This window comes from Pipra filicauda, unplaced genomic scaffold, assembly GCF_003945595.2.
Source record: "Pipra filicauda isolate LSUMZ 115617 unplaced genomic scaffold, ASM394559v2 scaffold360_size730234_pilon, whole genome shotgun sequence".
Classification (NCBI taxonomy): Eukaryota; Metazoa; Chordata; class Aves; order Passeriformes; family Pipridae; genus Pipra; species Pipra filicauda.
In genome coordinates, this window is record NW_024104488.1 from 506570 (window position 1) to 533489 (window position 26920).

Sequence of the window (26920 nt, forward strand, 5' to 3'; positions counted from 1 at the left end):
CTAATTTATGATGATCAGTGATAATGTTATTTTCTGTGTAAAGCTGAAGGACAACAGCTTGTTGCAAGAATAAAGTCCAGGTAATTTATTTTATGGAATATTAGGTTTTGTTTCATTCTCTCTCTCTAGCTGTGCTAGTTTACTTTTCGTTAGGTTTGACATTTAATTTTGAGAGGAGAACTGAATTGACAGGTTGTTTGTTTTGAGATTAGTCCAGCAAAACAATCTCTTGTGATTTATAAAAATACATGTGAGATAGATATATATAGATATACACACATATATATACATATATATATGTATGTATACTACAAATAGAAATAGTAGCAAATGTGTGGCAGCAGTGGCAAGGCTGTGATAGATTATTAAGTTCTTAATAATTTTTTCAATCTTCAGAATGCTTTACAAGTAACCTCATAGTCTCTTTGGCACGTGCAAATTTGGGGGCAAACCCCCCCATTTGGTAGTGAAAGGCTGAACAATTGCTTAAAGAGACACTATAGAAAATTATGCAGAAATTTACGTCTGGAAATGTAAATCCAGATGGAATTTGGAGCTGCTCAGAGATCAGTAACAGCTTTTTGAGCTTTGTTAAAGCAAGTTTAAAGATACAGTCAAAAGAACAATTTCCTGCCAGTAATCCTGATCTGAGTCCACCTGAGAAGCTGGCCTCCTCAGTTTATGCCAATAACTGTGCAGAATATGTTTTGTCTCTATAATTAATAAAAAAAATAAAAAACAGTGATTTAGTGAGCAAAAAGGGAGATCATCTTTAATGTGGAAGGGGAATGGGAGCTGCTGAACCTTGCAATGGCACTGAAAGAAATACATCAGCTACTCCCAAATGACAGACATAATAGACTAGAAAATAATTTTTAGTAGCATTTAGTTCCTTTCATAGAAGGAGGATGAAGTCCCTCTGCACATCAGTGTCTGAACTTAACAGTTAGTGGGAGATTACTTGGAGAGATCTCCAAGGTATGAGATTAAAAAAAACATGGTGTCTCATGAAAAAGGGTACCTGAATTTGCAGGCAAGAAGAAATGACTTTTGAATCATTACAGTATTATGAAAATTGCATGGACTCACACAAAAACGCTGCCAGAAAAATGGTGGGTTTGAAGCTGAAGCACTGAACATATTGATTTGTCATAGCTGGTTTGTGTTTGTGAATTGTATCGGTCTGGAAAAGACTCATCAGAGCAGAAATTAAATATTGGGGGGGGGGGATAAAGAAATGTAGTTATTCATCTTGTCCAGTGTTTTTTAAATAAGTAAAAGGGTGAGGCACTGAGGGTTACCCAGAGAAGCTGTGGCTGCCCCAGCCCTGGAAGTGTCCAAGGCCAGGTTGGACGGGGCTTGGAGCAACCTGGGCTGGTGGAAGGTGTCCCTGCCCATGGCAGGGGGTGGCACTGGATGGGCTTTAAGGTCCCTTCCAACCCAAACCATTCTAGGACACTATGATGCTTTTCTCGTTTTGGAAGAAAAGCTTTGAAAATACATAATAACTATTTCAGAGGTATTGGCACATCGTTTTCAATGGGTTAAATTGATAGCATTTATATATATTTATTTTGCATATTCATTCAGTTAATTGGAAACACTGGCAATTTTGAGAGTAGTTACCAGACTGAAAATAAATTTGAATTTTTATTTAGAAACTCTGAAATATGTTCTTGGTTTGAGGAAAAATGTGTTTGTGGATATTGTATCAAGAGACACCTCTCTGGAAGTGTGTGTGTTCTGGGAAGCTCAGTTTTGCTTTGATATCAAGCCTGGGTGAAACGGTGCTCCAGGGGTTTTATTCATGCAGGTGCCTGTCTGGGAAGGTGGGGACCACTTTGAGAATTTACTCCCAAAATATGGCCATTTGCACTGTGCTTGGAATTCACTTCTCTGCAGTTGTCCCTACAGAGAGTGTGACAGCATTATGCTGCAGCAGAGCTCTGTCCCGTCTGCTTTGACATGGCCACACCACTGATAATGTGTGGAAACCAACTTTTAAATGAACACACAAATTGTCAACACCATAATTTTATATGACAGTGTTCACAGAGTCATATTTTTGTATTTTAGGGTGGAATTTGCAAATTCAGTTCACTGTTTGAGCTTTGAGTTTTTACTTTCAAAACCGGTGTGTGCTCTTTGGAAAAATGTCTGAAAAATTGCAGTTGTTCTAAGAATTCTCTTTTTTTACACTTTAACCTCGTTCTAACCTGCATTAAGCTACAGATTCCCTGTGTTCACCCCCCAGGTGGAGATGCTAGAACGGAAGTATGGGGGCCGTCTCATAACCAGACATGCTGCTCGCACCATCCAAACCGCCTTTCGCCAGTATCAGATGAACAAGAACTTTGAGCGTCTCCGAAGTTCTATGTCTGAAAATCGCATGTCAAGGCGCATTGTCCTGTCCAATATGAGAATGCAGTTTTCCTTTGAAGGACCTGAGAAAGTCCACAGCTCTTACTTCGAAGGGAAACAAGTTTCTGTTACAAACGATGGGTCAAAGCTGGGATCCCTGGTACCGTCTGAGTGCGATGACCTTGGAGAAACAGCTACGATGAAGTCTCCAGCAGCATCTACTGATTTCACTGATGCTATAACGGAACTGGAGGATGCCTTTTCCAGGCAGGTGAAATCCCTTGCGGAATCCATCGATGATGCACTGAACTGCCGTAGCCTGCACTCTGACGAAATCCAGGCTGCAGATCAGGTCAGAAGTCGTGAAATGGAGAGGGACAGTTGTGCTCCAGCCAAACCAGCAATCCACAATGTGGATCACAGGAAGCTGGATGAGATGACAGCGTCATACAGCGATGTCACGTTGTACATCGACGAGGAGGAGTTGTCCCCACCCCTTCCCCTATCCCAGTCCGTGGACAGGCCGTCCAGCACGGAGTCAGATCTGAGGCTCCGCTCCGTGAACTCTTCCCAAGAATACTGGTCCATGACCCACAAAGATGATAAGATAGATACTGATACGAGCTGCAGGAGTACCCCGTCCCTGGAATGTCAGGAGCAGAGGATGAGGATGGATCACCTACCACTGCTAACTATAGAGCCACCCAGTGACAGCTCCGTGGACTTGAGCGATCGCTCGGAGAGAGGCTCATTAAAGAGACAAAATGCCTATGACCGGGGCATCACCAGTCAACAGGGAAGCCCAAAACATATCCCTCACAGTATTCCTGCCAAGATCATCACCCGGGAGGAGCAGGAGGCAAGACACAGGGCCAGGCCTATAGACAGTCATTTAGCCATCAATGGCACAGCAAACAGGCAGAGCAAATCCGAGTCGGATTATTCCGACGGAGACAATGACAGCATCAACAGCACTTCCAACTCAAATGACACAATAAATTGCAGCTCAGAATCTTCTTCTAGAGACAGCCTAAGGGAGCAAACCTTGAGCAAACAAACCTACCACAAAGAGACTCGCAACAGCTGGGATTCCCCTGCCTTCAGTAACGATGTTATCAGGAAACGCCACTATAGGATCGGGCTGAACCTTTTTAACAAGTGAGTACAGCCTTTCCTCCCTTTTCCTCTGAGAATGAACCAGCAATATATTTCTTGTATTGGATAAGGTAAGCCTGGTGTCTGATATTGACCTTTCAGTGAATAAACAAGCTGCTTGTGGTGACTCTTCGTGTTCAAGTACTTACAAGTTGACGTCTCCATAGTTAAACAGCTTCGGGGGAGAAGAAAAAATATAATTATGTGTACATAAATGGTAGTGAACTATTTAAGTTTAACCTGATTCCTTTCTTGTGGAGAAACATGGTGGCCTGATCCTGATCCATTTTTTGGTGTTATAACAAATTCAGATTTCTTCCTGCCCTAATCATGTAGGTGGTGTAAAACTTGTCGTGTGGGAATTCGAAAAAACAAGCAGTGTAAGATGAATTTCCTGAATTACACTGGCAGGGCCTAGAATTTGTTCAGTAGATTTCCTCAAAACTTTGATACTGAAACCCAGTGCACTGAATATTTTTTATACTAAATAAATATTTATTATTTATCATAAAAGTATCACAAAATTTGTATTTCTGCCTATGACTGATAGTTTTCCCATGTATGGAGTTGTTTAAAATTTCTATAAATAACTTTCTCACATTTCTTTGTTTTATTGAAATACTTTCTCCTTTGGACGCTCCCACGTGGCAACAGGAGGAATATTTTGGGAGAGGGTAGCAAATAATTACTACCCTAAACTCTGTACTCCCTTTATTGGAGTTACACAGTTGTCATTAGAACTATCATAACCTGAAGATAAGAACAGCTGGGGGGTTGGCATTAGAATTCCTAGTCTTTCCTCACTGCTTAGTGTGCCCATTTCCTGCCCTAGGGTGGGTGGAATGTACCTAAACCTATAAAGCTGTGCATTACAGCCCTAACATGGACTGGCCAGGCTGGGCTGTAAACACTCTGAGCTTTGGGTTTATATCTTTGAGAAAAGGCCTTTATGGAAGCTTTTAACCAATTGGAATTACACAAGTCATAGGATCTCTGCTCGTGAAGTTGCCTGGGTAGGAAGACACACCGATTAGCTTTTTTGAGAAGATTTGAAAACAATGACATCCTTGGCAGGGTTGAGGAGGAGGAAGGTGATGCTGCTGTTGGCTGACATTTAAAAGACTTTTGGGTGGTGTTTGCTGGGTTTTTTGCACAGCAATTAAACCTTAAGCAGTCAGTGATCAGTGAGCTACAGGCTTCATAACAGTGTCTTTTGAGGCAATGTGAGGAAAAAGGTGAATGGAAAAAGTGCTCAAGCAGCGATGAATGAGAGCTTTGTAAGTTGTCAGATGCTTCCAGTGACATATCAGTAGGAGGCTGAAAGGGAAAAATAAACAGAGAAGTACAGAAGAATAGAGACTGTTATTTGAAACACATCTAAGTGATCTTGCTGCATGGACTTGAACAGGGATAAACCTATTTTATATGCTGGCTAGTTGTAAATGATGTGCAGTTCCTTAGCAGTGAGTGCTGCGAGGCAGGACTGCACAGACAGCACCTCTGTGTGTGATCTTGGGCTGTGGGATTGTTTCATTCTCCCCCATCAATCTCCAGGATGGATAGAGAAGTGAAGACTCATTGCTGGTGCTGTGTCCCTCTGATCTATTGACAGCTCAGACAGTCCCCGAGCAGCCCATGGATCTTGGGTTTGATTGTGGCTCTTCAAGCCTGCAGATGGTGACATTTTCAATAATGTGCAGTGTCAGGTATTGAACCACCACGGAGTGTGATGGTGCTGAGTCTGTAAACTCTTTGAAAAGAGCTGGGAATAACTTTTGAAAGTCTCTTCAGAGTGTGTCAGGTGGGATTGCACATTGCACCTTGGGAGGTGAATGAAGGGTAGACATCGTGGTCAGGCACTTGCTAGGATTTGCAAGGGATGATTTCTTCAAGATTAAAAATCCTTTTTAGATCTGTGCTGTACAGGTGCTTTAGTTTCAATTAACTTCCTGAGCATTATACTGAAAGAAGTGGCTTTGAACTCACCTAGTACAAGAAGGCAAGTGCTTTTCCAAATACCTGCACCTACCAGAGGAAATATTAGGGATGTCTTTTACAAGAATTTTGTGTTCATTTCACTGCATCTTTGAAATCTTCCTTGCAAATTAAGATCCCAAACCTTAATTAATAAATAATCATGTCATTCCTTCGTGGTACGTGAAGCTTGGCTGAAATGCAAAGAATTCAAAACCTTGCATGAATTGTAGTAAATACTTCTGCTTTGTTCACTAGGAGTGCCAAAAGAATGAAGTTTTTAAAAGCATGAAAAGTCAATATTTTCACAGTCGAAATTTCAGTTTATGATTTCTATGTTTTTTCTGGTTTTCCTATTACAATAACAATATTCAGAAGCCAAAGTGCAGTTTTCTTGCCAGAGACCCTTTGTTAGAATAGGCAGTTATGGGTGGAGTAAAAATTGAGCACAACTGGTGATCCAGTTAGCTTAATCACTAATATATGCAAAGCATTAGTAACACAGAGGTCCCCGGAGAATGGAGAGCACAGGACATTGGAGAAAAAAACTATAGGTGATTGAAAATCATTTTCCTAGGAGTTTTTGAAGTTCTAGTGGAAGGTGTCCCTGCCCATGGCAGGGGGATTGGAACTAGATGATCTTTAGGGTTCCTTCCAACCCAAACCGTTCTGTGATTCTGTGATCATCACCTGATCGTAGAATTTGTTTCTGACTATAACTTGGCAGTCAGTTTGGAACCGTGGTGTTGAGTAAAGAAGTGTACTTTTCCAAAGATGTTTTGTAATAGCCACTATACCAGAACATAAAGTATTCCCCAAATGGAATGATCTCTGCCAAAGAAACTGCAGCTGAGGAGCAGCTTCTGTGCCCTGGCCCGGCGCTGAATCGGTGATTTCCCCCTGTCAATGGGCTGTCAGTGTGTGCTCCCATTCATTGCCTGCCCAAAGGAAGGGCTGCAGGTGCATGCCCAGAGAGCAGCAGCTCCCAGCGAGGCTCGGGCAGCCCAGCTGTGTTGAATTAGGCAGTTTCCTCACTGTAGCTGGAAAGGGATGTAGTCTGGGAGAATTAACACTAGAAACCATTCCTCCCTTATAGGCAGAAGGAAAACACTACCTAGAAAGGTTTATTTTGCAGGCTCCAAACCCTGCCAATGCAAATCCAGCCTTTGAGACTGGTTTGCTTATAAACAAGGCTTCAAGAGGCCTTTTGACTGCTGCTTTAAAACGAAAAACAAGAAGAAAAATTTAAAAGGGCCGTGATTTCATTCTGCTGTTTGTTTTGACTGCAGGCTGGAAATACCAGGTTTACCAGTTATTGCACCCCAATCTGGTAGGATTTTCAGGTTCCATTCTGCTGCTGCTGCACTGATGGTTCTGACAGATAAAATAGGACTGAATGGTTTAACCTCAGCAGTCTGAGGAGGCACGTCCTGCCCTTGGCTCAGCTGTGCAGTCAGCAGGAACAGGCTGGAATTCTGTGCATAGCTGTGCATGTGGAGGGAGAAATACGTTGCCTTAAAGCCTTCTCTTGTGCCACCAGGAGGGTGACAGCAACTCTGGCTGCTCCCCAGGTGTCTGTGGCTGCCAGGGGTGTTTGGTGATAGCAGTGCCTTCAGTTCCTGCAGTGCCACACCGGGCTGGGCCACGGCAGGGACAGGGGGTCAATGTTCAGCACTCTGGGCAGGGGGCACAAGCACTTGCTGTCTTAATAAACTGTTTTCAACAACACTTGGACAGCATTCAAGTGTTTTGAAAATTTGATGTGCCTGTGCCTCATGTTATAAAATATGGGAGAGAAAGTTTGCATTGCTCAGTCTCGTTTTTAAACTGGCAGAGCCTGGAGTCACAGTTAGGAGCTCCTTTGGGATATCAGCTATTGAAGGCACCAAGTTGCTCTCTCATCTGGCAGTGTTCCTATGGCATTTCTTGCCGTGGGAGCCAGTCCTGCTGGTGCTGGTGCCAGTTTCTGGCACTGCTGGTGAAGAGAGGGAAGTGCAGCTTGTGGACCATCTCCACCACACTGCTCCAAGCCCCGTGCTGGGGCAGAGTTCTGGGGAGGGCTCCTTTCGTACATCCTGATGTTCCGTGTACGTCCTGGACACGACACCACTTTCCAGTGCTAGAACAGAGGCTGGACCAGCAAGAACTTCACAGTCATTTTCCCCAGATGCCTTTTACCCCTCACCTCCCTTTTTTTGTCCTCTTTTGCTTTCTGGAAAGAGTAGTGACAGATGGAGAACTGTTCCCAAGTGTCCTCAGTGCATTGCAACATACTGTTCTGAAGGGTTTGCTGGAGCTTCCTTTATAACAGGCCATTATCGAGGTTCCTGCTATTCCAAAGTTCTCTCAAAGGATTTATTGACAGAGATAAAAAGGCACTAGGATCTGTTTGGAATATGCAGTGATGGATCATCTTTTGCCCTGGAAGCCCCACTGCCTTCGTTTATTGCACAATGGGGAGGATTTTATTCAAAATTTAAAAACCACTCTTGATACGAATTGGATACTAATTCCAGGAGCAGGCTTTTTTTAAGATTTCTAGATTCCTTGGAATGTTAATTTAAGATGTTATTTATTTTATTTAGCAGATATGAGAGGAATTTGCTGAGTGCTGGTGGGATTACACCAAACACAAAATTGGAAATTACAATTTCTAGAGAAATTCTAATTGGAAATCTGAGCCACACAATAATAACATTTGTGAGAAGGCACATTTTTCATTTTCCATGAAAGCAGCTTTAGTAGTTCAACAGAGGTATAAGGTTTCCATCATTTACATGTAGGCAGAGATTGAAGGTAATTTGGATTCAGAAAGCACTGCAAATTTTTCTCTATTAGAAATCCTTAAAACTTGCCAATTGTTATTAATTTTGTTTTTTAAAAGGAGTTTTGTAAGTAGTCCATATTTTAACTATTGTCAGAAGTGCCCTGATCTGATGTTGTCAGTTTATACCGATCACATTCCTAATGAATTCCACTTTGAATGCTGAGCATACTCTCTGAATTGCTTATAGTCAGATCCCATGGCACCCATTGAGCATTCTACTATCTGGTCTGCAAACATGTACTTTCTTACTGATCCCCTTAGAATTTAAGTTGAAAGCTTAATTGGAAACATTTCTAATGATTTTAGACTTTGTAAGTGCAGATTGAGTAGGAGGGAGAAGGTGTAAATCAAACTAAGTTGTTTCTCTTTACCTTTGAACTGATTCTTTTATTTTGTCAGCTGATCTCTAATGTCTTTGCAAATTGTATGTCTTCCATGATTTTTTGAAAGATTCAGTAGAAAGAGGAAAGGGGAGGGAAGAGGTCTGTTCAGGATTTCACAACAGGGCCATTTGCCATCCTCGTGTGTATGCTGAGAGGGACTTTATTGTCATTGCAACATCTGGACTGCAGATTACTCAGCCACAGACAGTTCCAACAAAAATTAAAATCAAAGCACTCCATGTAACTTGTCCTCTAACATGCCGAGGAGTTAGTAAGAAGAGAAGAATGTTCTTAGTATGACTCTCATTATTTCTAAAAACATTTAGCCCTAAGTGAGAACACCCAAAGGAAAAAAAAAGGCTCTGTGTGTGTTGCTTTGTTCTGTTCGTGTTTTATCTTTTCTCCCTGAGGACCCATTTTTCCTCCTTTTTTTTCCAAAATAAGAGCCTTAATTAGCATATATTATGTCCTGCCCATGAAAACCAGCTGAAATGTAGAATTGTGGATTCAACCAATAGTATATATAGGATGTATGTAATAGTGTTTTAAGTGCTGGTTTCAAATATGGGCACAAGGATTCCTTTTACTGCCATTCAAAGCGGGTGTAAACTCTGTGAAGGCAGACGTAGGTTTGGAAAGGCTGCAGGAGGACGGGCAGTGACTGTGAGTGAGTGTCCCTGGATCCCTGAAAGAGCCATTACCTCATCCCTGCCGCCAGCTCCGCCTGCCCTTCAGCATTCCGGGCACACGGCTCCCTCCCTGCTGCGGGCCAGGGATGGGAGCTGCTGGGCCCTCACAGTGCTCAGGATGCAGTGGGATTAGGGAATGACGCCGTGGATGGAGGAATTTGGCCGTGGGAGCAGCTCCCAGACAAGCAGCTGATGTGACTCCGGGGACCAGAGTTTTAATGCCTTTCCCCCCCGTTCCCAAAATCTCAAGTGGTCAAATTTGGAGAGTGAAAAATGTGAGCAGCTGCCTTTGCAGGTATAGAGGGGACAGTTTGATAGGGAGTTGGGAAGGCTGTGTAGGAACCCTTGGAATAAACACAGAATATGCTCAGTTGGAAGAGGCCCATGAGGGTCATTGAGTCCAACTCCTGGCCCTGCACAGGATGATCCCCAAGAGTCACACCAGAGTTAAGAAGAGAAGGGCCTGGCAACTCCCTCTTCTTGTGTAACAATTCACATCTATGTACTGAATTGGGGGTTGCTGGATCTGTAAATGGTAAATCTAGAGATCTTTAAACAGTGTTTTGATATTGCCCATCTCGAAGGTGTCCCTTTCAAAGGGGGTGTGGCTGGCAGTGTTTCCCATTTGCAGTCAGCAGAGGTACAGAAATTGAAGCTGAAGTGCTTCTGTTATGAACTGGGGTGAGGGTGTGGAAGGAGAATTTAGGGCAGGGACAGCACAAGACATAAAGACAGGGAGAGTTCCTCAATTTAAAGGACACAGTCATCCTAGTGCCTCATTCCTGCCAACAGTTGCATAAACATGAGAGCAGTACTCAGCCCTGGCAAAGAGTGCTCAGAGAAATGGCAGGTTTTCCATATGTTTGTCCCAAAGTGGAGTGCGTTTTGCTGTGCTGGCAGCTACAAACTCCTTTCCCTACTGTTTGAGAAATGCAGAGATGCAGCGGGGTTGGAGATGAGAAACCCCACATGGAGTGTTTGGGACATTTATTTAACTAAAATATTTCCTTTTTTCTCACTAAAATATTTCCTTTTTTCTCGTGAGGAAGGAGGGAGTGGGGGGAAAAAAAGAAAAAACAGGTTGTCCACTGCCAAGAGAGGGAATAACGAGGAGCTAGGAATTGTGCTATAGCATGATGACTCAGGATTGTTTTTACCAGCAAGGACATGTCCAGCTACTGCACTGCAACTGCTTGGGGTGTGCCTTCTGATTGTCTTCACTGTGCTTTTGTTCCTCAAGGATGTTGCTTCTTGCACAGAAAAATCCCTTCTGAAATTGCTTTGAACTGTACTTTCCTTCCTTTATTAGAATAACCCAGACTTTCTGCTTTGACCCTTTACGTGCCTTTTAGACACTTGTTACCCTTTTATAATCAGCTCTGATTCAGGCAATAGTTTTCAGAGCAGCCTAAACACTCAGTAGCAGTAGTAATGTTTAATGTATAATTTCCTAGCACTTCACTAGGAGATAGTGGCATAAAGAAATGGAGTGGTCAGGCAGAAAGGAGTGGTAGAACTGTTTAGGTCACTTACCCAGTTTTATGAAAACAGAAATCTGCAGTTTCCTCTCTTTATTCTGCTCCCCCACCAAACAGAACTGGGCTCTGAGATCACTTCCTAGTGAATTCTTTCATTGGTGACGTGAGTATGAATTGACTTTCCCTGAACAGAGGTTACTCCAGGTGATTTGGTGTGATTTAAAGTAAGCTGCAACCTTCACATCCATGGTGGTGGGTATTTGGGTTGGCCTTGAATGAACCTTGGAAAATTAGCATGTCATAATGTGAGGAGAAATCATCCCCACTCTGGGGCAAACTGAAGGGCTCCTGCCCAAGCCATGGGAATAACCATCTCCCTGTTTCCATGAGATGCAGAGGAACTGGGAGAAATGTGCTGTTCCTTGGCTTTTTTTCCTGACCCAGGGCTTTTTCTTGTAATTACCAGAAGAGGCAATTTACACCTAGTTTTCCTTTCTCTGCATTACACAGTTGTGCAACTGAGAAAGACACACAGCTCTGACTTCCCTCTCAGTTTCTCTCATTTTCTTCCTTTCAGTCCCCTTTTGCCTTTGCTGTGCAGTTGAGTGAACTCTGACAAGTTGTTTTGCTACTAGTTTTTGGTAGTATTTTAAGGATATTGGTTTTTTTCTCTTTAGCCAGAAGGTTTAAAATAGTCATAGGGATTCTCTTGGCTTCACTGCAGCAGCAATAGGCTATTCAGCAGAAGTGAAGGAAGAAGTACAGCCATATAGAAACAAAATTTAGCTGTCTGCCAGACTAAGGAAAATGTTCAACTAGCTTGTTATTGCCAACTCGGTTGTTTAAAAACATTTAACTGCTTAAATGATTCTAAGAAAAGTCTTAGATTCTTGCTTTAAGAAAGCCATCCCTAGTTTTTAATGTTCAGGTAATGCTTAGCTTTGTGACAATTGTAAATATTTTCAAAATGAGGTCTCTGGTATCAAAGGCAAGGGAGATTATTTTTTTTTAACAGAGGGCTGGCATCATAGTTGCTTTAAATTCTCCACCCCTGACATGAAAAGATTTCTTTGGCAGCTGTTTCTGTTTGCAGTGTTAACAGCCTCTAAGAAATGTTTGTACTTCTGGTTTGCTTGTTTTTTAGATTCTCTCAGCTTATGGTCCTTTCAGTGTCTTGTGTGTGTGTCTGAACATAGGCAAGGAACCACAAAGCAGAGATGTGCCTACTGAAATACTGAATTTCTAGAAGTTCCATCACGCTTCTCATTTTCAGCCAGGCTGGCTTTATCCCCCCTGTCTCAGGCAGCTGGGAGAACAGTATGTTTTTGGTTATTTACACTGTTAATAAATCCCTGGTTTACTTGAAATGATCTTTTGGCATTGCTGGGTATTGGAAATCTAGGCCTGGGCAAACAGCTTTCTGTGCTTGTTTGTTAATGAATGCTTCCATTTTACAGCTCTATTATTGTCTGAGCTCTAAAAGGGAACACAAAGATTTCATGTGGTTGGGTGTTTGTAAGCTTTCCACGTTTTTCAAGATAAGAGAAGGTTTTACCCACCTGTGCACTGTGGTTTTGTGGAAGGTTTCTTTTTGAGGTAGTGCTTGTTATTTATTCTCTTCTCTTGGCTGCTGTGGACATGGGCACTTTATCCACTCTGTGGCTTGGATGGCACAACTGATGGTGCAGCTGTGGGGGAGCTTGGCTGGATTAAAAAAAATAATAATGAAATAATAATGAAAACCAAACCAAAACGAAATCAAAAAACCAAACCAAAACCCCACCAAAAAAAAAATCCCAACCAACTTTTTGTCCTAGTTCAGCTTGTGAGGAAGTCCCAGAGCAGCAGTAGGAGTGAGGGAAGAGGCTGGTGCCAGTGCTCACCCAGCTGCAGCACTCGGGGTTAGTGTTGGTCTGGCAGTGAGATGGGCTCTGAGTCCAGTAGGTCACAGCACATGCTAAGCCTGTGCTGCTCTCTCTTACCATCCAGAATCCAGCTTTCCCTCTACCAAATTCACTTTTCAAAATCACTGCAGTGTTTTTCAAAAAGTAGTATTTCCTGTCATTTTAAAGAAAACATTTTGAATGTCTAGGTAATGCAAAGTCTTATTTCCCAAGTACCAGTTCCTTTGGAAACTGGTGGTGCTTCATGTCCAGCAGCAGCAGAAGGTGGTGTGTTGGTGACTGTGTTTCTTTTTGTGGCCCCAAAGCCATCAGTGTGTTTGTCCCTGATCCTGCACTGCCTGTGGGGCTGTGTGAGCACAGGACCTGAAAGCTTTGGGAAGTCAGTCGCCAGATTATCCTTCCCCTCTTCAAAGCAGGAGGGGTTTCTGACTGACTTTTTGCTTTCTCAAGCTCGGGCAGGTCTTGAGCACTTCTGTTATTTTGAAGTTTGCGTTATTTCCTCCATCAGTGTTTTTCCCCTAAAAGTCACATTAAATCACCCTAAAGGTCTTTTTATTACTCAGTTTCTGGCAAGGTCCTTAGCCCTTCAAGTAACACGTGGGAATTTTGTGTAAATGTGGTTTTGCACATGTTAGTTGATTTTCTTTTCTTCCATAGTAGATTCCTTTCATTTTTTTTTATTTTGATTGTTTTCTTAGTTTTTTGAGACAGAAGACAGTTTCAAGCTTTATTTTGGAAGCAATCCTGTAAATATCAAAAGTTCTCTGAATATGTCTGTGTGAGGTGGTAGCTTTAGAGGGTTTATTTTGATATTAGTTAATGTATTCAAATCTGGAAATAACTGCTCTGCTTATGCTGCTTCCTCGATTGCTATTTATAGACTTCTCATCTTCCCTGTTATTGGTAGGTGTAATTAAGAAGCATCACTGGGAATTTTCCTAATCACAAAAGACTTAGTTGTAAGTACAAAACGGTCTGTGCTCAATTCTGAGCAGACAGAAATGAGGATAAACTTATACCAGGTGTCCTATCCCGTGTTAAATCCATGACCCTTTCATGTCCCACTCCCTTCTGCATCCAGTCATACACTTCAGGAAAAATTAGGGCTTGGTGAAAAAAGAAAGTTTGTCCAGTTTTAAACAGCAGGAGGATCCCTGTTTGCTTGTGGTGTCTTTTTAAACCTGCCCCCCCCCAAACCCTTGTTGCTACCTGGGGTTTTTTGCACAGCACTTCAGGGCACTCTGACAGTCATTGTTTTCTGTTAAATACTTTTCCTCCTGAATAAGATAATGTCACACGTGGGGTAGAGTGGGAAGGAGCTTACAACAGCAATAAAATCAAATAAAAAAGTAAATTATGTGTCACCTTTGTGATGATTTTAAGTGTTCAGGCTTAGGCAGGTGGGAGGAATTCCAGTTGGTTTTTAGTACAGTAAGTAATGATCCAGCATTTTCTATATGTCAAGTAAAGGTGATCTTTGGATCAAGCTGTGTTTCCTGAGTGTTCTTTGTGTTGTTTTGGCAGTTGCTGGAGAGGAACTCTCCTGGATTTGTGTCACTTTGGATGTTATGGACAAATGTAGCTCACTAACAAGGGGCATGGAGAAAACTACTCCTGCTTTTGTTGGATGCTGTGAATTTAAATTAGGCTTAAGAATTCTGAAATACAGCTCAAAACCATATGAACATAGCAATTCCATTATTTACCAAAAAAGGTACTTCTTTAGTACGAAGGAGATTAATTTCAGAAGATGACTGTGTGTAATCTTATTTCGGATGAAAAGAGCCACAAAGCTGAGGCAAGAAATTGAGATTTGAGAACTCCCTTTTGATTGAATTATATATATTTCTCTCATCTGTCTAATTCTTAGTAGGGTCTTAAGTGTATAATAATGTAATGTAAAAGAGTAGGAGAACTGAATGATGATGTATTTAGTAATGCTGCTTGCAATTAAAAGCCCTGGGGAAGGGTTATGGTCGTGTGATCAACTTTGTCTAAAAATAGTACGGTCACCTTGTCCTTAGAAATTGATTTTACTTGTCTTAAAGGAAGTATCCTTCAGGTCAGACAGGTGGACGTTATATTATAATTCTTTACAAAATAAAGCTGATGATGGAATTGCTGATTCTGTAAAGATTCCTCTTTAATGTCTCTAAAATGAGTGATGGTTGGTTGTTGTGTGGCACTGCTGGATGACAGTGCAGTCCCTGCTGGAAGGGCAATTTTGCATCACTTTAAAATCTAAGCAGCATTTGCCTTTGTAACCTGTATGTTTTATTGCCAGAAACCAGCCCCATCCCAACCCTCCTCCCCAGAACACCCTTCTTAACAAGTCACAATGAGTAGCTTCAGCTCGCTTTGTTTTGAGGTGGGAAAATGGTTACAGCTAAATCTGGAGGTGTGTAAAGAGATGTAAAATGCTGCAGCAACTAAGGTGTTTGTCTGAGGGAGGGAAATCTGGAGCAATGGGTGTGTTAAAGGAGAAGGAAGAAAAAAAATCTAAATTACGTGGGAGCTACACCATTTTTAATTGCTTCTTTTTGCTTGACTGCCTTTAGTTTTCCCTTTTATTTTTTGTCCTCTCAGCTTGCAAGTTACACCACTTGTTTTGTTCAGTCAGTTTAACTTTTGACAGCAATGGGGTGGGAGGTCAGGGGTGTTCTTTGTTTCTTGTTTTTCAGCAGCAGCTTTTCAGTTCAGTTTCTGGAAGGTCCATCTCTCCCAGCAACAGGAGCACTGAGTAGCTGCTGTTGGGCTCGTCCTTGGCATTGGCAAGTGAAGCTGCTTGAACACAAAGCGTCTCTTTGGAAGGGTTATGGAGCAGGGAAATGTGAAATAACATGCAAGGATGCTTTCAAAGCTATTTGATGCTTTCTAAGATACTTTCAGCTATTAACAGTGAGCAATGTGTTCAACAGGATGGCTACATTCATCCTGAAACTATCCCAGCAATAGCATTAAATTGGTTAAAAGTGATTGCCAGAATTCTAAAACTTTAATCAGATGAGTTCAGGTCCAATGGAAGAAAATTAATAATTTTGTGTTGCCTTTTCTCCTCAGAAAACCTGAAAAAGGAGTCCAGTACCTCATAGAGCGAGGATTCGTGCCAGATACCCCAGTTGGTGTTGCCCACTTTCTGCTGCAGAGGAAAGGGCTCAGCAGGCAGATGATCGGGGAATTCCTGGGAAATCGGCAGAAGCAGTTCAACAGGGATGTGCTGGAGTGAGTATTTGTGTGGGGAGAAGGTGGGAATGTTCAACAGGGATGTGCTGGAGTGAGTATTTGTGTGGGGAGAAGGTGGGAATGTTCAACAGGGATGTACTGGAGTGAGTATTTGTGTGGGGAGAAGGTGGGAATGTTCAACAGGGATGTACTGGAGTGAGTATTTGTGTGGGGAGAAGGTGGGAATGTTCAACAGGGATGTGCTGGAGTGAGTATTTGTGTGGGGAGAAGGTGGGAATGTTCAACAGGGATGTGCTGGAGTGAGTATGTGTGTGGGGAGAAGGTGGGAATGTTCAATTGGGATGTGCTGGAGTGAGTATTTGTGTGGGGAGAAGGTGGGAATGTTCAATTGGGATGTGCTGGAGTGAGTATGTGTGTGGGGAGAAGGTGGGAATGTTCAGCTGGGATGTGCTGGAGTGAGTATGTGTGTGGGGAGAAGGTGGGAATGTTCAATTGGGATGAGCTGGAGTGAGTATGTGTGTGGGGAGAAGGTGGGAATGTTCAGCTGGGATGTGCTGGAGTGAGTATTTGTGTGGGGAGAAGGTTGGAATGTTCAATTGGGATGAGCTGGAGTGAGTATGTGTGTGGGGAGAAGGTGGGAATGTTCAGCTGGGATGTGCTGGAGTGAGTATGTGTGTGGGGAGAAGGTGGGAATGTTCAGCTGGGATGATGTACTGGAGTGAGTATGTGTGTGGGGAGAAGGTGGGAATGTTCAGCTGGGATGTGCTGGAGTGAGTATGTGTGTGGGGAGAAGGTGGGAATGTTCAGCTGGGATGTGCTGGAGTGAGTATCTGTGTGGGGAGGAAGGGGCAGTGTCCTGGTGCTCAGCAGTCAGCACGGGCCTTCACCAAGCTCCAGGCAATGGTCTCGGGGTGTCTTGTGCTTCTCTCTGGGTCTTGTTCTGAAGGAGGGGAAACCACACTCCAAAGGGTAAGAAAAGATGCATGTGAGCCAATATTTATTTCTTTGCTTTCCAGTTAAGGCACTGGTTTTGTTATTGATCCAGCAAGATACTCACAAGGATTTATATTCCCTGTGGCCACGTGCATTTACTCTAAATTTATGTTTTAATTTCATAGGCCTTAGAGTGTGTAATTTCAAAGGTTTTTTTCTTCCTCAGACTCTGATAATTTAGTGAATGAAACACAATAATATTGTAGGCAACATAAGGCTTAATCAGTAACAGAACTTGAAAATGGTTATTATGGCCAAATGGCTCAGATGTTAGATAAGGAGGGATTTCTGCCTGTGCAGGCACGTGCTGACAAGATCTATACAAACTGTTATTTTCCAAAAGATTAGATAAACAAAAACTGTTTTAAAAACCAAAAGAAATGCAAAGCAGAAAATCAGACTTTTAGCAGCTTGGTCATAAATATCTAAACCTTATATATAGAGTAGACCAAAGTTGCTTTATTTTAGGAGGGTATTAATTTAAAACATGTGTTCTTTGGGGCTTTTTTTTTTTGTATCTGTCATACTGGCCTGTAAATATGAATACCTCTTAGTTCATTTTTATTTCAAGATATTGTATAAAATTTTAACTAGATGCCTAACAAAACTGCTGAGAATTAAAGCAAAAACCACAACATCTTTCCCATTAAGGAAGCCTAGAGAAAATGCTCACCACCATTTTTTAAGTAACTGTTTTATTTGACAGTGTAATGAAAGCTGTAGTGAAATCTGCCTTGGGCTACAGATGAAGAGACTTTTTCTAGAGGTCTTCTCTCTCTCTTTCCTGTGCCTTATTAAAAGCTGCCTTCTTACAGTCCAAGCCCCAGCAGAAAGCAAGGGAAGCACCTCCAGAGCAAAGCCTGGAGCCAGGCTGAGGCTGCAGAGTCATGGAATGTGGCTGGCTCGGATGCAATCCCTGTTCAGCATGAGTCACCACTGGCCACTCACAGTGATCTTCTGCATTTTGCAATTATGAGTCAGAGTAGGGGGAAGACTCTCCAAAAAGTGTGTATTTTTAATTTTTTTTTAAAGGGAACAGTACAGGTTCAGGACGAGACGGATTCTAATCTTGGCTGATCTTTAAGGTCCCTTCCAAGCCAAAGTGCTCCGTGATTCCACGATGCATTTTGTGATCCTGAACAAATCCCCTGCCCTCAGCACCTCAGGCAGACCTAAGCAGAGGTGTGTGTCTGTCTGTGAGGAGGTGAATGGTTAAGAACAAGGTCAGGATCACCTGCCTCCAACCCCCCAGCAATCCTTTTATTGGAATGAATGTGTTCTGAGCTGTTCCAGCCAGGCTTTGGGGTGAGGAGCTCCCTGTAAGCAGTTCTCTGCATAGTGCTCTGAAGTTTGCCTGCAAATGGGAACAGGGTATTTTCTCTTAAAAAAAAGACAATAAAATAGCGTTTCATCCTAAAAATCATGTTTACAGATTGAAGGTAGATTTTGTCAAACTGATACAGCTCCCTGTGGGTACATAGAAAAGATACTTTAAAAGATGATCCTTTTTCTGTTACACAATTTATTTTCAGATCACTTGCTTTGATTTGTGTTCAAGTTTCCCAGATCCAGTGAATTTGGGTATTTTAGCTATTTGATACCTTGAGCTTAGAAAATATTCATGAGAATAGCCTAAATTTTTGACCAAGAGCTGAATTCTGGGCCTGCTGGAGCTGCTGCCTGCTGGTGGTGCAGAACAGTGACCATGGTGATTTATCTGCTGTCTCCATAGTTCATGTAAAACCTTTTGAGACCCCTCCCATTCTGTTGTTGGCCAGCATGTTTCTGGAGGTCCTTAATTGCATTAATTAGTTCATTTTGACTCCAGCTGGGCTGCACATGTGCTTTACACCTTTGAAGGAGAAAAGGGTTTTGGTGTTAAAGAACTTGGAAGAGGTGGGAAGACTGAGGGCATTATTGCAGAACTGATGAGGGGGTTTAGGTGTGGACTGGAAAGCCTAAAGTCTTCTGCATAAAGGGAGAAATATTCCAGGCAAGGGGAATAAATTGTTTGGTTATTAATTTATGTTAGCTACAGTTTTACTGGAAGAAAAGTATGATCTATTCTCATTTGTCATTGTGAACCTATACATTTAAGAAAAAGCTTTTAAAAGTGGATTGTGCTTTCAGTGGTTTCTGCAGTACAGTAATTCATGTCTGGTTATTTAAAAACTAAAAGGTAAGTTTAAAGAAAGGAAATTTATAACCTTCTGATTTTAAAGCAGTCTTTAAACAAAGTATTAGAATGACATAATTCACATTGTTGATTAAATTAAAATACTTCCTTTTTTTATTTTTTGTCAGCACTGTATTTTCTGAGCAAGAAAGTAATTATTTCTCCATGAGTGTTAACTGAAAGACATGGCAAATTATGGAGACATGAGAATTACAGTGATAATAAGAGAGTATCCAAACAGGGTTATTTTTTTTCTCTGCATGTAAGAACGTTCCCAGACACAGAGCCATTTGGTGCAGAGTGTTGTGCCTGCTGCAGGCTGTTTGAGATATGATATAAACTATTTATTATTGTTGTAGGCATTGTGATGGTTGATTGGCCTGGAAGTACGAAACTAATAATTATTGTTGGCAGTGGTACATCCCTTAAATTGGTCAGACATTTGTCATTCCAGCAGCTCTTCTGTTAAAAAAGACGAAGGTTCTGCTCACACATTCTCATTGATCCCTTATTTGCAGCCTTCCTTCACAGTTACCTACAATTACTGCCGTTGCTGCTGACAGTTTAAAGGGCAATTCCATGAATCTCTGTGAGATGGAAAATCGAAAGGTTTTTTGTTTTGAACTCTTCCTTTGGTCTGTGCTGTTAGAAATGAAGAGGCACAATGGAATGTGTTTCTCTCCTAGCTGTGTGGTGGATGAGATGGACTTCTCAACCATGGAACTGGATGAAGCACTCAGGAAGTTTCAGGCCCATATCCGTGTCCAGGGAGAAGCCCAGAAGGTGGAACGGCTCATTGAAGCTTTCAGGTAAGAGACTGAAGTCAGTCCCTCAGCCACCAGAAACTGCTGCTGTCTGACAGGCCAGCTGGAGAACTGGGCAGGTTGAGCAGATCCAAGTTATTTCCCTGCTTATTTGCAGTGTCCTCTTGAGCTACCAACAGTTTCAAATAAATGTTGTTTGTGGGGCTTTTGCTAAGTGTGAAATAGGAACTTTCTTTTACTGGTGCTCTTCATAAATGGCATCTCTATTAACAGAACAAGGTTCCTCTATTAGAAGTTCTTTCTGGCACCAGTTGAAAAGATATCCAGGGATTTTTGAATGTCTCTAACAATCTATTTGGATATAGTACTTTATATGAGTGGAATTATGAGCCCATTTACATTTTAGAGTATATATGCTCCCAACTTTTCATTAAGCACTTCAACAACAGTGGAAAACAGAGCGTTAACTTGTCAGTGTTTAACACAGGTGTACTTTATCCCAGGCAGGATAAGATGGAAATCACCCTGTGGCAGTAAGCCAGAATCAATGCTGTGTTCTTACCTGCTGTCAGGGCATTAGTCACTCAGAAAAATGAAATCCTGAAGTTACTGTAGCTCAGAATGTGTACTAAGAGGTGAAATGACAGTGGTAATAGAAAACAAAAGCCTTCTACATTCAAGAATTGGCTCATGAAAGTTTGTGGATGGAAAGCTAAATATGTGTATGGAACACCAGTAATAGCTTGCTCAGCCTCTGGAATGCAGCAGTTGGTTTATTTGGTGGAATTAGAGAAGTAATTCCTGGCTCTGACAGCTTCCACTCCGTGCTTTTTTCCAGCCAGAGATACTGTATCTGCAACCCAGGGGTGGTGAGACAATTCCGCAATCCCGACACCATCTTCATCCTGGCCTTTGCCATCATCCTGCTCAACACAGACATGTACAGCCCAAACGTGAAACCAGAGCGGAAAATGAAGCTGGAGGACTTTGTCAAGAACCTGAGGGGTGAGAAAACTCTGACAGGGAAGGTCTGAAAAGCTTTTCCCTGTAACTGTCATTGGAGGGACACCACTGTTGTCTGGGAAAAAGGCAAAATACAGGGCACTTGATGCTGATTTGACCTGACTTGAAACTGCTGCCATTTTTACAGGCTTTAATTATTTCTGGAATAGTGAAAACAGAATTAATTATGTAGTATTTTGTCATTTTTATCATGTCTTTTTTGAGTGGATGTATTGTCGGGTCCTTTTATTCCCACATACATATATATATGTGTGTGTGTGTGTGTGTGTGTGAGTGTGTGTGTATGTATGCATATGTGTATACAGATATGTATATATATTTTATATATATATATATATATGTATTGAGGAACAGAAATCACTTTGCCCTGATGAGAACTTTTGGAAATAAATCAGATATTTAAATTCTCACCAAGTAAAAACAAAATCCCACCTTCAAGATCTTCCTGAAAGGTGTAAATAGCCCAGAAATTTCATTTTGATTTCTTCATTGGTGTATTTTCTGATCAAGACATCATCTGCCAGGCTATGGCCCACCTAAGCTTGCAGTTAGATTGCCAGAAAAATACAGGTATTTTTTCAAATCTGTATCTCAGATCTTTCTATCCTGGTTCTTTGTGGTGAAAGAATTTTTTGTGAAGTATCAGCTCAGCTCTTTCTAACAGGAAGGAGTCACTGAGTAGAGCTGAAAGTGGGCTGAATGGCAGAAAAAAAGAACCAAGTTGCTTCATATATAAAGATGAATATCTCTGTACAGGCACACCTCAGGTGCAGGGCAGTTTGTATTCATGTGTGCATGTGGCACTTTCATTTTAGCACAAGTGAAAACAAAATACTTGTGGTGTTCTGGAATTTCAGATCTTGAGAATGCAAGTCGTGTTTGGTGCTTTTATTCCCTGAGATTTATACAAGGCAGCAATGAACAGCCTGTGCTCAGCAGATGTTTCAGCTTAGTAAAGTTGAAGTTAGTGCTGAGATTTTATCATGAAGTCCACAGATATTCAGAAAGGCCTGATATTCATCTCTTGGCATAACAGTGCAGTTACATGAGTTGTGTTTTATGCAGTACATTCTCTCTGATCTCCAGCATGAATACCAGCAATTTTTTATTCTTGCAGGTGTTTTTGTGACAGGTTACCCTGCCTGTAACTTTAAATCACTGCACCACAAAGGTGGTCTGTGGGAGGCCTGGTGATGTGGAACAAAACAGAGGTGGTTTTGCTTCCTTCTTTCTGCAAAGAAACTGTATTTTCTCGCAGTGTTTTTTATGTGAGCAGTTGTTCCGCTGGGTGACAAAATATTCTGAATGGGAGATAAGAGTTTATTGCTTTAAAACCTGTTTACAAAATAGACATGCATCTCCCTGTCCCCGGGAAATGCAGCTTTAAGTCACTTAGTGAAATTGGACTCCTTGCACTGCTATTAAAAATTCAGGATGGAGCATTCAGGGCTGCGTGGCGTTTGTTAGGATGACATGCCAGCGATAACCACACAGTGCTAAACAATAATCTGGTATCTGGGCTATTTGCTTGATTTGTTTTTCCAGAGTAAATTAGTTCTTTTTGAAATCTTGCAAGAAATATTGGTTAAATTAATTTTACTGGTTGTTCATAAGGTTCTCACATAGGAAATTATTTTCTGAACAGCGCCGAGTAATATTGAGACAGAGGCAAAATGGAACAGTTCTTCTGCTTCCTCCCAGTGGGGTATATTCCTAGGAGGAGGTCATATGGAGGTTTTAGCGTCTATAGAGTAATTTAATTCATTGGAGCTTTGATACCAAGCAGAGGAAACTTGAAAGAAAAAAAAAGCATAGAAATTAACCTCTTAATGGCTTAGTTTTAGCTTTGAATTTTAAAACAAAAATTCCAGCCTGTGTAATTTCCATCAATGTCTCGATGCTTTTGGACAAAAATCAGTGTTTGAAGAATGAGTAGCATCACTTCTGCTGCCTCAGTGGGCTGGACAAGGACACGGAGGAGGTGTTGGCTAACAGGCACTGGGAGCTGTAAAACACCCGGGCAGTCAGGCAGCAGTGGCATCACTGTGAGCAGGGAACAGCAAAGTGCTCCCGTTTTTAGCCTCTCCTTGCTGAGAGCAGTGTCTGTGAGAGCCCTGAGGGCCGGGCTGTGACGGGAGTGTTGGCCCTGCAGGTGTGGATGACGGGGAGGACATCCCTCGGGAGATGCTCATCGGGATCTACGAGCGCATCCGCAAGCGGGAGCTGAAAACCAACGAGGATCACGTGTCCCAGGTGCAGAAGGTGGAAAAACTCATCGTGGGGAAGAAACCGGTGAGTTCCCTGTGCCTGGAAGGTCAGCTGCTTTGGGGGGTTAGGTTTATATCTAGGCTTCTGGGGGAAGCCTGGTTCTGTTCTTATTCGAACATGTGGCAGTTCAAATCCAAGGGCGTGGAGGGCAGTGCACAGCAGAGGACCAGCACAGGAGGGGGTAGCTTAGAAGATAAATTGGTTGCTAAGTGGCAAACTGTCCAAATAATGATTTGCTCTAAGGTTGACTTAAATTCTGGGGCGTTCACAGTGCACGTGGATTTTCTTGTCGCAGTCTGGTATTCATGGGTGATGATGTAAGGAGTCTTAAATTCTTTATGTGGAGCTTTACAAGTCTGAAATTACACTGACATATCTGCATTTTAGGCAGTTCTCTTGTTTATTGCAAGAGAATTGAAGTGTTTTGTTAATGTGATGCTGTAGAGAATCATATCTCAAAATTTACACTGTCATTTATGCCTCCATAATTTACAAGAGTAACAGAGAACTTCTGTTCACATCAGCCTCTTCCTCAGCTCAACAGCTCCCATGGCCTGGGATTTGTAAGGGGAGATGGAATCATTTTGTCTCAGAACATATCTGGAAATCAGGTCCCAGGGATTCTAATGCTGGGTTTGAGCATCCAGAGATACCTCTTTCTTTGTTGTGAGAAAAATCCTGAAATACTTTGCTATATAAAAAAATCTTCAAAGCATCTGTTGGAAAAAGGGAGAGAAAAGAAAGGCCACAGCATTTTACCTTCAGTTTAGGAGCTGAGTGAACACAGAGGTATTAAAACCAATATTTTACCCATATTTTACCAGTATCTAATGTGGAGGGGGCCAGTGGATGATCAGCCCTCCTGAGTTCAAATCCCATGTCAGCAGTCACAAAGGCAGCCCAGAACAAAGCAAAAAAAAAAACCAAACAAAAACCCAAAACAAAACAGAAGACCAGACCTGCCTGGTTTTGAAGTCCTACGTCCGTTTTTTATCAGCTCTGGGCAAGTTCACTGCAGCAGGGTCTGATGGGTTGGGGCATTTGTGATTAAGAAAAAGAACGTGGATCTCAAGAGTCTCCCTATTACTTTTAAAGAGCTTTGAATTGTAATCTCTTCTCAGACAAACCTCAACAGAGGGGTTGGGGGAAGGGAATGAGGGACCACCAAAAAAACTGATTTAGGTCTGTATCCCAGTGAAGGACATACTGAGGAGATCTCTGAAGAAGCAGAGAAAAGAAAGCAAAATTTCCTTAATAAAAGCTTTTAACTGATTTTGAGAAGGGAAATAAATATTCTGAAGTCAGTATTTGACAGTCACTTATGCTTTCATATGAAACTTTTCTTCTGTAATTGTTTGGGGATTTGGGTTTATATATAGGCTTCTTTGGGAGATGTTTTTTTCCATGGTTCCTTTTTTATTCAGACATGTGGCAATTCAAATCCTAAAACTGATCCCGACCTTGTAAATTAAATGGGATTAAGAAAACAATGCCCTGGATGGAGTCCTGTGTTCAAGGATTCTTCTGTTGGGAGACTTTTTAACTGTGTGCAAGAAAATTTGGGAAACAGGCAACAATCTTTATTGATAGATATATTTGTTTTTACTTTATAGGCATTTAGTCATAGTCAGACCGTGATGTATTTATTGCTATGATACAGTTCTGTGTTTCTCTGAAGTTTAATGAACTTGTATATGTCTTTCTACTGTAGATTGGATCTCTGCACCATGGACTTGGTTGTGTAGGTATTTCTCTCATACTCCTTCAAAATTTATAATCATTGTAACTGGCAGCATTTTCTTAAACTGACAGTAAAGCATTCTTTTACATTTTAAAATTTGAAATCAATAGTGTTCTTTCAAGCAGAATTTTCCTGGTGTTGTAGTAATAACTCTCCAAAGTACAAAGATATTTCCCAGAGACTGCTTAATTTATTACCAAGAGTTTTCTAGACCTTTTTAATACACTTTTTATTCATTTCAAATGCTGTTGTCACTGTAGAAATTAGACACACAGTGAAGAATAAACCAATAGGTAAAAATCACAGTTGCACCTCACCTTTGCACCTGGGCCCTGGTGTGTTTATTCTTCCTGGTCCATTTGAGAACTGAATGATACTCTGGAAAGATACTGCCAGTTGATTTTAAGGTTTGCTTCTTAATGTAGAAAATACTGATTCCAGATTAAAGTTACAGGTATATTCAGTAATAGACCTAAAACTACTCTTATAATGCACCATTTTATGGATTTCTTTTGGTATTGTTAGTGAGATCTCATCATGTACACTTGAAAGAAATAAAGTCTGACTAGGTTGACAGCAGCAGCTTTGGAGATACCTCAGCAGATATTTCCAATAAGGAAATGGAAAATCAGTCTTGATTTTCTTACTGGCATGAGAAAATCAAACAGCCTGAAACTGCATTTACTTTGTCCTGAGGTCACCATTTCCTTGGTACTGGGGAATGACCAAATTGAATTAACTGAGTGGCTGACAAAAAGTAGTTCCCAAAAGCTAAATTTGCTTTGCATCCTTTCTTCTGACAAAGATGTGTAAAACTGCTTGTGGAAGCAAAACCCTTTGCTCTGAGCTCCCACTTAATCTCAAAGTATTAAGATTATTAAGATTTTATCATTTCACAAAGTAAAACTCTCTCCCATAGAACTTCCATTGGCATCCACATACAGGAATAAAAGCTGATAGAGAGTATTTGATAGAAGTTTGATGAAGTTTGGATGCCATGCATATAAATCTTTATGTTCCTGTTGTTGGTCCTTTGATGGAAAAATCTAATGGGCTTAGAGGTAGAAATATTTGAAGTATTAAAAAAAAAAAAATTCTGTGTATGAAAGAGCTAAAGGTTGTTATATTAACCATGGACTTTTGTGTTATCCCAGGTGCTCTCCCTACCCCACAGGAGGCTTGTTTGCTACTGTAGGCTCTTTGAAGTTCCAGATCCCAATAAGCCTCAGAAGCTTGGATTGCACCAGCGAGAAATATTTTTATTTAATGATCTTCTTGTGGTATGTATTTCCAGGCAGGCAGACTTAGAGTGAGGTATTCGGAAATCCTATCTCCAGTTAAATACAGGAGCATTCCTAAAAATAAGTATCTATTATCTGTTACTCTGCACTCCAGAAATCTTGGGATGATTAACAGATTTATATCTTAATTTTCTTAATTCTGTATAATTTGCTTTTAAACTGAAGCCTTTTACTGATTGCTATGCTCTTTTGTAAGGAGGGATTGGATGCAATAGCTTTTACTACAGAGAAAAAAAAATCACCTCCAGGTTACCCATTTCCCTGATGGATAAACAGAGACGGTCTTTATTCTGTGAATGAAGAATTCAAGTTGTTTGTGGAAAAACAAAATTACATACTACTTTGTATTCCCCAGATGTTCTGTCAACACATCTGTTTATGCCTCGAAATAGGAAGAGGATATGCTGAAATAGATTTTACAGTTGACTTTACTTTTTAGCGTGCACTTATCCTCACAGACTTTAACTTGACCTAGTCTTCTGAAAAACAGACATACAAAACTAGTGACAGCTTGAAATTATTTGGTTGATTTACTCCTAAAAATAGGAAAATTTGTTGCCCTCTCTTTGGAACGTACCTGAGAACTGAGAGCTAAACTAAGTGTTTAATATTTTGTTACAAAAAAGACAGGCTTCACCCTCATGGTTTTATTGTGTGTCATTTTTACAAACCTTCAGACCTTAAATCCAGGAAATAAATA

The 26920-nt window shown here is 41.3% G+C and overlaps 1 protein-coding gene across 10 annotated transcripts in view; it reads left to right on the forward strand.

The window, feature by feature from the left end:
• Positions 1-26920, forward strand: part of IQSEC1 (IQ motif and Sec7 domain ArfGEF 1) — a 336618-nt gene that overhangs the window by 291395 nt on the left and 18303 nt on the right. For all 10 annotated transcript variants that reach the window (XM_039384585.1, XM_039384590.1, XM_039384583.1 and 7 more), the window contains 7 exons: positions 2255-3519; positions 15832-15993; positions 19810-19932; positions 20726-20892; positions 23063-23202; positions 24890-24919; positions 26074-26199. In XM_039384585.1, coding sequence (XP_039240519.1) covers positions 2255-3519; positions 15832-15993; positions 19810-19932; positions 20726-20892; positions 23063-23202; positions 24890-24919; positions 26074-26199 — 2013 coding nt within the window. The remainder of the gene's footprint in view (positions 1-2254; positions 3520-15831; positions 15994-19809; positions 19933-20725; positions 20893-23062; positions 23203-24889; positions 24920-26073; positions 26200-26920) is intronic.